Raw genomic sequence first — 13,882 nt, 5'->3', positions numbered from 1 at the left:
TATCAACAATCATAATAGTACCCAAGGCATTCAGTATGTATAGTATGAATAACTTACATTTCAAGCGTGGAAAATGAGAATTGGTTGGACTAGTTTCTGGGCTGTGCAGTAACGCTCAAACATTTAAAGGCAAAGACTAATAATTTTATTTGTTATGTTCTTGATTTGTAAAAATTTCTGTTATTGCTTTGTAGAACTCGTCTAAAGCTCCTGAAGAAGCTTTCATCTCAATAACGCGCAACATGTCGGGCTGAGCTTCGTATGACACATCACCTTCTGCAAACCATAGGAGTTTTTACAATTATTAGTAGGAAGTGGCTGCTAGTCCTCCACTTTTAGATATTCACTGTACCCTCAGGTTATAGGTGCTGTTATGCCATTTTCTTGTGTTATTAGGCATTCTTAGGAACGGCCTCATTTGTGATTTATATGTTTTTTTTTTATATTTTCTATGTCTTTTTTTTTTCAATAAATCAATTTTTAATATAATGCGCCTCTAAAGTCCATCATCTGCCATATAGTTTTCTTTCCAATCTGAGGCCATTATTTGCGATATGGCACTGAGATATTTTAAATGACAAACTGCATGCTGTACCCAAATAAGATTTATGTCCTTTTCTTTTTCTCCACAAATAGAGCTTTCTTTTGGTGGCGATTGATCACCTCTACGGTTTTATTTTCTCTTATGGTCCATAGACGGACACAGCTCCTTAAATCTTGACAAGTGGATTATGTTCCCTGTTTACAGGAGAGGACTAGGCAGAAACATGTTGGATAATTAAATACATGTTGCATTAACAGAGTTGAACAGCCCCGCCCAGGGGGCAGTCCCTTCAGACATAACCCTCCTCACTGCAGCATGCAGCCTCAGTTTCGTTCTGCCTAGCAAGGAGAAGGACGTATGGCTCCATTTGGGCCCAGTGCCCTGAGGAGAAAATTAATTTATACTTTTTCTTGAAGAATCTTCTTTCAACTGTCGGCTGAGAGACAGGCTGGATAATATAGATCCTTGTAGTCTACTCAGTCTGACCAACGAGTGTGAGCACACCTTTGCAAAGAGGCTGGGTCTGCACCGCCATACCCCATGACTCATGGGGTGGCCGGTGAGCTTTGCTCCGAGGTCCAATTATGACTGGGCTGTTGTCTCACTCACAGTGGACCGGGTTGACGGCTACCTCCATTGCGGTTGTAGTTCTGTCAGGAATGCGTCAGCGAGTCCTCGCTCGGACGGGTAAGTACAGTCCCTCCGGTTTCCTCCAAAGACATGTGTGCATACACCTACATAATATACATACACACTATGTGTGTGTTTTATTTATGGGCAACCATCCCAGGCTGTCAAAGGCCCAGCTGTGGGAATAATCCGTCCCTGGGTGCGTAAGACGATCACGCCGACACCCAAATACTGCCAATGTATGTAGCCTCCCCTCCCTGTCTCTAGGTGGGAGGGGCGGCTTGCAGGTTCACAATGCGGTGAAACCTTCCTGCTCTCCGACCAGTGGGTCTACGAGGTGGTCTCTTCGGAGTACTAGATAGTGTTTCCTCCTATCCACAGAAAAAAGTTCTTTCCTCGTGTCTTCCTCTCCCGACCCGTCGGTCTGGATGGGAGACCGCCTGGGAATACCAGGTGCTGTCTACCGTTCATTGTCCTACTATTTTAGGCGATCAGGCTATGCTTCTCCTCGTGGTTGAGGGGGTTGCAAGGTTGTCCGATCTGGTTTCAGCCGGACAACGCTAGGGCCGTGGCTTCGGTCTATCCTCAGGTATACCGGCATACGGACTACTGGAGTCGCCAGATGCTGGACCAGGGCGACTGGTCTTTGTGCTTGACGTGTTTCGGCTCCCTTGCAGGAGGTGAGCCTCACAGGGCATGGATCTCCTGGCCGCTCGTCTCCACCGCAAGGGTGTCGAAGTTAGTGGCCAGGTCTAGTGATCGGGTACAGACGCGTCAGTCGCGCTGGTGGCCCTGTGGGATCTGTATCGATGATTTTTTGCCGTTCCTCCATTGTAGTTGCTTCCTCGGCTGGAGACTGAGGGGATCCCGATGATCCTAATCACTCCAGATTGACCTTGGCGTCCTTGGTACGCTGATATTGGGCACCTGGTAACGGAGGTACCCTGGCGGTTGCCAGGGCGGGAGGTCCCTCTGTCTCGAGGTCCCATACTTCCTCCTGTTGTACAGTCACTGACTTGCTCAACATGGCTATTGGAAGCCAGACTTTAAGTGACTGGGGTCTGTTTGACTCGGTCATCTCAACAATGCTGAGGGCACAGTAGTAATGCAAGGCTTTCTCCCTGGTGTTTGGAGGGTCGTGCTCGCCCCCTCCCTTGAACTACAGGAGAGTCAGGGCGCTCTCTACGTTGCACATAAAGGAGCTGTGTGTTGGTGGGCGTCTTGACTCTCCTGTAGTCCAAGGGAGGGGGCGAGCACGACACTCCACACCAGGGAGAAAGCCTCGCATTACTGTGTGGAGTTACAAACCGAAGAACACGAAGTGAGGATTTCTCCGAAGAAATAAGGACATTTAAAAGCAAAATGGAAGGATGAGGTAAGTGAAGGAGGACTGCACTAAGGTAAAGGAAGCTATTTAGGGGGAAAAAAAATTGTACCTTTACAACTCCTTTAAAGTTCATGTGTGTGTAAAGGCAGGCGTCCCAATATTTTTGGAAATATAGTGTATGTGTAACAAGTCTGCCTGAGGCGCATGACACCGCCAACAAGATTCGGGGACTGAAGAGTATTTTGAATAGGGGAGATTAGGGGTGTGGTACTATCCAGAAACCAGCTTATATCCCGCTTCATGATTCTTATTTATTGAAGAGTGGGATGACAGAGATGATCTTGGATCTGGTTTGAGTCTGGATTTTGGTACGCAGATCAGACTCCTACTGGTCTAGGAACTGAGGAGTGTTTTGAGAGACCCTCGACAGAAGGAATTTATAGATGAATGAAAGCGCATAATGGAAGTGCCCCTTGTCCTGGCATTCCCTCTCGAACGCTGTAAGAGGGGCGTCTAAACAAGTGAGTAGCGGGAAGGGAGCGCAGTAAGTGAGAAAGGAGATGCCGTTTTTTTTAAAGCACTCTGGTAGACAAGTGGTTAAAGACTCTACCTCCAACCTGTTGGCTGAGGAAGCCCCCACCCTGATCTGGTACTGCTCAACATGGCATAATGCCAAGGCTCTGATCATGTGTTCTCCGTGGTATAGTGTGGCATGAAGATCAGGTTTCGAGGAGGAAAGGCTGCTTAATTCAGACTTGGTCAACTTCAATATGGTGTCATGACAGTTGAGACCTTTATTATATTGTGAAAGCAGTCCGTGATCTCCTCTTCAGAAGATGGTGTGACAGGAACAATGACAGCTGTGCTGCCGTGTGCTACTATCGTAAGATTAGTTTTAGGAAGATGACATCCACATGAAGATGGCTGAATTTTGGTATTGATAACGGCTGCATTGTGATACATTTTCTAATTTTCCTGCTAGGACTGATGCTGAGACAAAGAGAACCCTAGGAGAAATATCTTCCCGCTTGAACGAGAGCCAACGGCAGGAGTCGGTGAGTGTGGCAGCGTAGGAGAGCCTACTCCCAGGCTAGAGGGTTTTTTATTTTATGATGTGACAGGAGAGGCGTTCTCATTACTGACATTTATCTACAATTTCTGTACGGCTCCTGTGTGTGGGCAGCCTGTCACTTCCAGCATTGTGGATTGATTGAGCGCCTGACAACCAGCGTTGTTGTCTGTTCATGTTCTCCACACGTTATTGCTTTTCACTCCATGAGCTTCTTGTCACAGGCTGATGTACTGAAAACTTGTTGCAGCCATTACTGGGTAATCCAGTCATCTTCTCCAGTTGTCGGGGCTGTCTGCTCACAACTCCCTCAAATACAAAATGTCATATGTCTGGCAAGATGGCTGCACTCCTGCCACGTTCAGAGATCCGTGTATGACTGTCAGTGCAACTGCAGAGGGCTGTCCAGAAAATCGGAGTATAACTGTCAGTGGAACTTAGGGCCGAAACAACTAATCGATTAATCGATTATGAAATGAATCGATTACCATTTTCATAATCGATTAATCGGCCAGTAACATTATGGGGTTAACATTTTTTTTAAATAGTCCTTTACAGTACAAAGAGCAAATCTGTACTGTAAATTTTACTTTCACTGTCCCACAGTAAAAAATGAACCCCTTACAGTAGCGATTATTTGCTCTTTTTATACTCATTTTAGTTCTTTTAACCCCCATTATGTTACTAAACCTCTCAGGCCTGGGTAACACCTCTGTGCTTTTTGCAGAAACACACTATGTTCATTTACATGGTTTCACATCCATGATTTTTTTCAGCTGCTGTGTGCTATTTTTGGTTCAATATACTTCAATGGAGAAGCTGCAGAAAAACATTTTTTTGTGGCAATTTATGTTTTCTAATCTGCCCAACAACAAATTGGCCCCAAAAAAAAAAAAAAAAATGCAAATCGCAGCAATTTTTTTTTTTTTTTAAAAGGTTATTAACCGATTAATCGAAAAAATAATCGGCCAACTAATCGATTATGAAAATAATCGTTAGTTGCAGCCCTAGTGGAACTTATCTGGCTTTGCCAAATATTTCATTACAGCACCCAGTATGGCAATGGTTTAGAAGTAGTACTGTCCCATTATTTACTTGTAATGTTAACCGCACACCATAAAAACCACCTATAAAACAATACAAAATTAGACTGATGAGACAATTGCTCTTTTATTGCAGCCTTTATAGCCCTTTCTTTTGTCTTTGAAAGTTTTTAACTTCTGTGAATCCATTTTCTTATGTGAAACTGATGTATAGAGAGGCCATTGAGTTCCTATTACATTGGTGTTTGCAGGTGTCTGAGCGTGTGGAGAGGCGGCTGCAGCAGTTGGAGAAGGAGATGAGGCTGGAGAGGCAGCAGGTAGAGAGCCGACAGGAGCAGCCGGGTCAGGTGTCCACTCAGCTTCAAGAGGTAAAAATCCACATGTCTCCCAGATATTCCCCTCCCCTAATACCGACTTCAGGACCTTTCCCTTTATTTAAATGCACCCCCCCCCCCCCATATGCAAACTTAGAATCTCGTAGGCACACATAGTATCTACTGCTCCTCCCCCATATCCAAACTTTGTTTCTCCTGCCCCCCATATAAAATTGATCTCTCCCCCCATAATCACAATTGGTATCTTCCACACACATGTGGAAGAAGCCCCTATACACAAACGTGGCATCTCTCTCACCCCGCCCCATACTCAAACCTGGTATCTTTCATTGCCCCCATATCCAAACTTGGTATTTCTTTCAACTTACACCCCCCCTCCTTACGTAAAATTGGTATCTCCGCCCCCCTTGTATGCAAACTTGATACCTCCCACCCCTCTATACACAAACTTGATATCTTCCGCTCCCCAAAATATGTAAAGTTTAAAGGTTGTATCTCCAGCCCCTCCGTATGAAAACTTGGCATCTTTCTCTCTCCCCCCCCCCCCTCATATGTAAACCTGGTATATTTTGTCCCCCCCCCCGCCCATAGTCACACTTGGTATCTTCCGCACACATGGTATTTTCTCCCCCTATACACAAAGATGGTTTCACTTGCCGCACCCTACACCCAAACTTTGTATCTTTCACTGCTCCCATACGCAACCTTGGTAATTCATGTAAACCCCCCCATATCCAAACTTGGAATCTATCGCCACACCAATATCCAATTTTGGTATCTCCCACCCCCCCCCATATCTAAACTTGGTATCTCCCCCCCCCATAGGCACTCATGGTATCTCCCGCAACCCCTCCCCCCATTTATCCAAGATTGGTAACTTCTGCCCCCACATTATGTCCAAACTTGGTATCTCCCACCCCCCCCTTTCCACCGTATCTAAATTTGGTATCTTCCACCAAGCCATATCCAAACTTGGTATCTACAATATCCCTCCCCATGTCCATACTTGGTATCTCCCACCCCCAATATCCAAACTTGGAATCTCCCACCCACCCATTTCCAAGCTCGGTATCTCCTGTTGTGTCGTGTATCTGTCGCCCACACCCATTTCAAAGCTCCATACCCCAACTTGGCATCTAATGCTCCCCACATAATCACATTCAGTATCTCCTGCCCCGCCCCCCCATATCCAAACTTTGTATCTCCTGCCCCACCATATCCAAACTTTTTTCCATTAATCGGTTTTTATTGAGTTTATCATAAACATTGAAAGACAATGTGTACATTGTACATTGTTTACAGAAATTCGTTAAAAAGTGAAATAATTCAGCGCTGGAAAATAAACATAAACTAAATAAATTGCAAGCCAGCACTGTAAATATAATCCAAAAAATATCTCAAAGTGAAAATTAAGTAAGTAAATAGTGCAGCGCAAAAACATAAAATCTATAACAAAATTAATATCAATTAATAAAAGTCCATAAAGTGCAAGGTGATAAAAGGTGCTCCAAGAAACAATAGTGACGAATAGTGCAGTAATCTTTCATAAGATCAGTGACAGGGATATCCTCCACCAAGGCTATGGATGGCCTCTCACCTCAGCGATTCGACCTGTGGCTAGGTCAAAAAACATAATACATATCCTCCAAGTAATAGACGGTAACAGCATACAAGAAGTCAGCTCTGTGCATCCCCAGATGGAACCAGCAATCAGTAGGACAACTCGGCAATCTCCCAAACTTATTCTTTGTAATCTCGTGAACGACAAACTCTTCCGAGGAAGTGATGTTGGGGACTCCATCCGTGCCCACTCCATGGCACTTCACACTCCCATAGATGGTGGGTTTACCTGCAATCTTACAGGACAGCCAGGCCTCTCCTTCCACCTTCCTGAGACTCTGAGCCCAGTCACTCTGAATAAAAATTCTGCCAGGATGAATAAGCACTGAAGCCAGTGCGAAACGTCGGTATTCTCCTGTTCCTATTGCTGTGATCTGCTGTGTTCTTGCTGTTGATTTGAATAAAGACAACCTGTTTGGTTTGGAGTGCGGCTGTCCATCCCTCATTTTGGTATCTTCTGCTCTCGATCTTCCCCCCTCCGTATCCAAACTTGGTATCTACTGCCCCCCCCCTCCATATACAAACTTGGTATCTCCTGTCAAATCATGTCCATACTTGGTCCCCCCCCCCCCCCCCATAGACAAACTTAGTATTTCCCCCCCCCCACCAAATTCCATATCCAGCTATCGCTCCATTCGTAAACTTGCCATTTCCCCCCTCCCCCCTATAGCCAAACTTTGTATCTACTGCCCCACCCATTTCCAAACTTGGTATTTCCTGCTACCCACATATTCACACTTGGTATTTTCCTCCAACATGGTATCTCCCACCAGCGGTAGGGAACCGGCTGTGAAGCCGAAAGGCTTTACTGCCGGTTTCCCTTGCGACGAATGGCGGCGGCAGCACCTGACAGCTGATCGTGGGGCTCCCTGGACAGATAGGTGTCTATATATTAATAGTCAGTGTTCGACTTTACATTTTTTTTTTTTCCTCAAGGTGGTTGGTCTTCAGTTTTCTGTGTGTCTAGTGTCCCTTTCTTCTGTAGACAGCAGTACAAGTATAACCCTAGGTGGCTTATTTATGGATGAAAGAGAAAAAGTGATATCGGGGAAATCGGACCCCTCCCCTTAATACACTGACACCAGGACACGCCTACCCTCTCTATTCTCTTCCTAATAATCTGACCTCTCTTCTGCTATTCCTGACATACTGGCCTCTCCTTTACCTAGGAGATGTTATTTTTTTGATGCACAAAGTTTCTATGCAATGTGACTGGAGGCTATTCTATACATGGAACTATGTATTCTTTTTCCTGGAGTGACCCCTTCCTGTCTCCTGTATTAAGGTCGCCAGCTTGTCACCCCCTCATGGGATGCCATGTTCATTCTTATCAGCCAGCGCAAAGCAGGAAAAGAGGCTTAGCACACTACAAAGTGCAGCTTCAGGAGGGCCATGCTTTCAAGCAGCAGTAATTGTATTTTATTCTGTCACATCTTCGTTTGTCAGATTCTCACACTGTTCGCTCTCTCTCTCTCATCCCGCATATGTTAATATTCAGATCCACAGCCTGGCTTCTCTGATGGAAATATGAGAAGTGAAAGGAAGCAATTGTTATTAAAGGTTTAAAGATGCCTCTGGGACACTCCATTACTGTTCCCTGAGATTTCAAACCGTTAAAGACATTTGGGATCCCAGAGTCGGCTTGTAAGGGATCTTGATAAAAGAGCAAGCATTATTATTCTTCCGGCAGTCATGCTTTGCTCTGTGTTGGGCTTCTCTACATCGCAGGACCTCAGCTGTACACACGTTTAATATACTGAATTGAGGAGTTTATTAACAGCCTGCAAATATTGTCTTCACTTCTTAGCTGGTGATGCTCATTCAGCAGGGGGTGAATGATGATAAAGTACTACTTAAACCTTTTTGTGTTTGTGTGTAATTGTATATTTGTGTTCTGTATTTGGTTCTTCTCATATCTGTACACCTCCTATGACTGGAGCAACTTCAACATTGAGGCTATGAGCGTGTTTATTTGGTAATAACCACCATTGCTTAACCACTTCCCGACCGCCGTACGACTATATACGGCGGCACTTTAAAGATGGATATCTCGGTAACGGCAGCAGCTGCTGCCACAACCGAGATATCCATCTTTAGTGTGAGCGGTCCTGTAAAAGATAACGGTGGTCTCCGGCGGATTCGCCGCAAGATCACCGTTATCGGTGGCGGGAGAGGGCCCTCTCGCGCCCTCCGCCGCTTACTGGAGCCGTTGGTAGCGGCGGAGGCGATCGGGTCCTTCAGCCTGCTGTGTGGGGATGCGAGTGAGGGCAAGATGGTCCCCACCCGTCCCCATAGCATAGCAGGGCGGAAGTGACGTCAAAACGTCAGTCCCGCCCATGCGTCTTAAAAGCAATTTTCTCTTTCGTTCATAGACGGACACAGCATCCTTTGACCTTAGGGTTATGCTTCTTCCTACCAGGAGATTTAGGCAGAATTCTACAGCACTTAAGGTGTTAAAAACTTTCCTTCATGCCGCTCCTCCCAGGGGGCGTGGCTCCCCCAGGCATAACCCCCACTCTGCTTCAGCAGCCTCAGTTTGTTTCTGCCTAACCGTCAGGAGAGTCAGGCTCTCTCTGGAGTCCTGGACTCTGGAGTTTTTTCTTGCAAAATTTTTTTGCTTTTTGCGAGTTTTTTCCTCGCTTTTTTATTTTATTTTGAATCCTGCGATTCTTCTATCAACAGCCGACTGGGTGACAGGCTGGGTCCTCGACCCTTGTAGTCCCCCCAGGTTCGGCCTTCGAGCGTGTGCCGGCCCTCAGCTCCGCTTTGGGACGTCCACGACAGGCCCCATTGCTCCAGGGGCGGCCGGGGAACTTCGGTTCTAGGGCACACATATGACCGGTCTCTATGGCCTTGTCACAGTGTGTCTGGCTGACAACCATGCCGTTCGCGGACGTTGGTTCTGTCTGGGATACCTCCAGCCGGGTAGTCGCAGGACAGGTAAGTAGTGGCCCCTTACTCAGGTAAGTGGTCTGGCTGGAATGTTTTCCCTTGGGAGGTCGACTGAGGGTTTTTCCCTGCTTTCCTCTCTCCCTTATTCCTCTCCCTCCTTCCCCCTTTGGGTGACGGCTGTGCAGGGGTTTTTTTTTCTCTGGGGCTCATTTTTTTTTTTTTTCACTCGTGGTATGGCTGGGGCTGTTCTGTGTCACTGCAGGGGACTGTGGTGGACATTCTGGGCATTTTTGTGTGTGCTGTGTGCTGTTTTGGTGTACTGTCATTTTTGGGTACACTGTCTTTTTAAAACTGCGCAACGGCGGCCATTTTGCCGGAGCCGCGCTTGTATTATTCGGCGGCCATTTTCTTGTGGCCGGCGCCGTTTTCAGCACTAGTTCGGCCTCTAGTGGCCGTTTCGGCGGGAAAAAAAGACCGCGAATCATCTGAGGGGACAGACGCAGCGCTGCAGCTTCTCCTCAGCACACACTTGCCTTCACAGACCGCGCTGTACAGAGGGTGGTGAGTCTCAGGGGGCCCCATACTGTGCTCTAGCGGCCGGGAGGTGACCTGTGGGGGACTTTTTTCCTGCCATTGGCAGTGGGGGTGACACGGCAGCTGCAATATGGAGCCTGAATCAGGCCCCTCATTCCTCACAATGCCGGAATTAACCCTTAAGCGCCCCTTCCCCTGCCACATCTGTTGAGTCGGTGTCGGCTGTCCTGGAGTCTTTTTCTCACCAGGTTTGGAGCAGCCAGTGCTCGGTTGGGGGGTAAAAAAGCGCCCCCCCCCGGAGGCTGTTTCTGGGGATATCTCTGACGCAGAATCTGATGCTTCTGGTTCTGTCATGTCAGAGGATGCGGGCTTAACCCACATGGACAGCGAGGATGACTCTGCTGCGGAGTCTGCTGACAAGGAATTTGTTGGAGCTCTTATTACTGCGGTGCGTGAGACTCTTCATTTAGAGGATGTGGCGGAGACACCAGCGGTGTCAGTCCCTTTTGGATTCCGCAAACCACCGCGTACCGCTAAGGTATTCCCCTGTGTTCCTTATTTAGACAATATGTTGTATAAGGAATGGGATACACCGCAAAAGGCTTTTACTATTCCTAAAAGCTTTGCTACCCGTTACCCCCTGGAGGAGGACTTTTTAAAAAAGTGGGTCACTCCTCTGTCGGTGGACCCTCCTGTGTCCAGACTGAGTAAGGCTACTACGTTGCCTGTGGAGGGGGCTCCTGCTTTCAAGGACCCCGCTGATAGGAGAGTGGAGGCCGTGGCCCGCTCCCTGTTCTCGGTGGTGGGTTCGGCGGTAAGGCCGGCTCTGGCCGGCGCCCTGGTTGCTCAGACGCTAACTGAAAGGGCGAAGCTCCTGCTGCAGGATCTGGAGGTCCAGGGTGCTTCCGAGTCCTCTAGGGACCTGGCTGAGCAGTTGATTCAGGGTCAGAAGTTTCTCTGTGAGGCGGCTATGGATTCGATTCCTTTGCTTTCCAGGGCTTCTGTCTACGCAGTGGTTCTGCGCCGCCTTATATGGCTGAAGTGCTGGTCGGCTGACCAGTCCTCAAAAAAGGCCTTGATAGATTTGCCCTTTAAGGGCGGACGGCTTTTGGGGGCATCCCTGGATGACATCATTAAGGATGCCACTGGAGGTAAGAGCACCTTGCTCCCTCAGTCGGGGAAGGGTAGGGAACCTCGCCGCAAGCAAGGTCCTACTTTTACTACCCCCTAAGCGTTTTTTTTTCGTGCGCCAGCGCGGCTGGAAAAGGTCCGCAAGGTGCAAAAGCCCTTGCTGCCGGGCGTAAGCGCCCCTGGTTCAAAAAACCGAACAAGCCTGCGGACAAGCCTGCTTCCGCATGAAGGTCTGCCCCCGCCCGGGTCTCGGGTGGGGGGACGGCTTCACGACTTCGTGGATCGGTGGAATTCTCTTCTATCCGACCGTTGGGTTTGCGAGGTGGTCGCCTCGGGGTACAAGATAGAGTTCCTTTCTTGTCCCCCAAACAGATTTTTTCCATCCAACCTCCAGCTTCCTCCGGATCGTCGGCTAGCCCTGTCCGGGGCTGTCCAGGTTCTTCTGGACAGGGGGGTGGTTGTGCCGGTCCCCTCGCTGGAACGGTTTCGGGGGTTCTACTCCAATCTGTTCGTGGTCCCCAAGAAGGGAGGGGTTCGCCCTATCCTGGACCTAAAGGCCCTCAACTCCTTTGTCAAGGCGCAGCGATTCAGGATGGAGTCGGTCCGTTCTATCATAGCGTCCCTCCACCAGGGGGACTTCATGGCGTCCTTAGACATCATGGACGCATACCTGCATGTTCCCGTTTGCACAAGCCACCAAAGGTATCTGCGCTTTGCGATCGGGGAGGACCACTATCAATTCGTGGCCCTCCCGTTCGGGCTGGCGTCGGCATCACGGGTGTTCACCAAGGTGCTCGCCCCGATCCTGGCCTTGCTACGGCAGCGAGGGATCGCTATCGTGGGATACCTGGACGACCTTCTCCTGAGAGCTTCTTCAGGCTCAGAGTTAGAGGAGGACGTGTCCATCACGTGTCGGACTCTGCAGGAGTTTGGCTGGTTTTCTGAATCTCAGAAAATCAGTGTTGGTTCCGTCCCAGAGGCTGGAACACCTGGGGCTGGTTTTGGATTCGGGGGAGACAAAAGTGTTCCTCCCATCGCAAAACCTGCTGACCCTGCAATCTGCAGTGAGACAGTTGTTGACCCAGAAGTGGTCATCTCTTCGCTTCTGCATGCGGGTTCTGGGTCTGAGGGTGGCCTCCTTCGAGGCGGTTCTGTATGCCCAATTCCACACCAGGGTACTACAGAAGGAGATTCTGTCACGATGGGACAGGGTCCCATCTTCTCTGGATCGCCAGATTCGGTTGAGCCATCTGGCCAAATCTTCCCTGGCATGGTGGCTGACGTCTCCGGTGCTTCAGTCCGGGAAGTCTTTTCTTCCGTGCCGCTGGACAGTGGTCACGACGGAGCCAGCCTCTTCGGCTGGGGGGGCGTCTGGGGCACCCAGTCAGCCCAGGGGCGCTGGACTCGGGAGGAGTCCCGCCTGCCGATCAATATCCTGGAGCTCCGAGCAATCAAGCTGTGCCTTGTCAGGTGGTCGCTGGAGCTACAGGGCCGTCCTGTCAGGATCCAGTCCGACAACGCCACGGCCGTGGCGTACGTCAATCATCAGGGCGGCACAAGGAGCTCGGCCGCGGCGACGGAGGTCGCTCACATACTTCGGTGGGCCGAAAGGTCCGTTCCGTCCCTGTCGGCGGTATACATTCCGGGAGTTCTGAATTGGCAAGCCGACTTCCTAAGTCGCATGACTCTGGATCAAGGGGAGTGGTCTCTCCACCCGGAGGTGTTTCAGATCCTGTGCCAAAAATGGGGCACTCCAGACGTGGACCTTCTGGCGTCCCGTCTCAATCGGAAGGTACCACGGTTTGTGGCCAGGTCAAGGGACCCGTGGGCAGACGCGTCAGACGCGTTAGTGGCTCCCTGGGGTCAATATCGCCTGATTTACGCCTTCCCTCCTCTAAAGGCTCCTACCCCGCCTGCTGCGCAGGGTGGAAGCCGGTGGAAGCCGAAGGTATTCCAACGATCCTGATCGCCCCAGATTGGCCGCGTCGCTCTTGGTACGCGGACCTGGTACGTCTGGTGGCAGACGCCCCCTGGCGTCTGCCTCGGAGGGAAGATCTCCTGTCTCAGGGCCCGATCTTCCATCCCGCTTTACGGTCACTGGCTTTAATGGCGTGGCTGTTGAAAACCAGGTACTGAAGGACCGGGGCCTGTCGGGCCCGGTAATCTCTACCATGCTGCGTGCACGGAAGTCCACTTCTCGAAAAATTTACATCGTACATGGAAAGCATACATCTCTATGTGTGAGGAGATGAAGTGGCACCCCGTACTTACGTGGTGTCCCGGTTCCTGCTGTTCCTACAGCGGGGAGTGGACCAGGCTCTTGCCTTGAGCACGATCAAGAGTCAGATTTCTGCTCTGGCTGTTTATTTTCAGCGTCCCTTTGCAGCGAATTCTTTGGTTCGCACGTTTGTGCAGGGGGTCCGGCATGTGGCCCCCCCGGTGCGCCCTCCGCTACCTTCTTGGGACTTGAACTTGGTCCTCTCGGCGCTTCAGCGTGCCCCCTTTGAGGACATTCGGGAGATCCCCTTGCTGACTTTGTCGCAGAAGGTGATCTTTCTGGTAGCTATTACCTCTATCAGACGAGTGTCTGAACTGGCGGCCTTGTCTTGCAAGGCCCCCTACTTGGTCATCCATCAGGATAAGGCGGTGCTGCGCCCGCAGCCCTCTTTTCTTCCGAAGGTCGTTTCGGCCTTTTCACATTAACGAGGACATTGTTGTTCCATCATTATGTCCTCAGCCGAAGAACCCGAAGGAAGC

At 49.5% G+C, this 13,882-nt stretch overlaps 1 protein-coding gene across 1 annotated transcript in view; it reads left to right on the top strand.

Annotated features, from left to right (window-relative positions):
- CEP128 (centrosomal protein 128) overlaps nucleotides 1-13,882 on the top strand; it is a 256,542-nt gene that overhangs the window by 45,796 nt on the left and 196,864 nt on the right. The window contains exons 8-9 of the mRNA XM_040333200.1: nucleotides 3,484-3,556; nucleotides 4,865-4,981. Coding sequence (XP_040189134.1) covers nucleotides 3,484-3,556; nucleotides 4,865-4,981 — 190 coding nt within the window. The remainder of the gene's footprint in view (nucleotides 1-3,483; nucleotides 3,557-4,864; nucleotides 4,982-13,882) is intronic.

This window comes from Rana temporaria, chromosome 13, assembly GCF_905171775.1.
Source record: "Rana temporaria chromosome 13, aRanTem1.1, whole genome shotgun sequence".
Lineage (NCBI taxonomy): Eukaryota > Metazoa > Chordata > Amphibia > Anura > Ranidae > Rana > Rana temporaria.
Note: the sequence above shows the minus strand (reverse complement) of the source record. Positions and strands in the feature narration are given on the sequence as shown.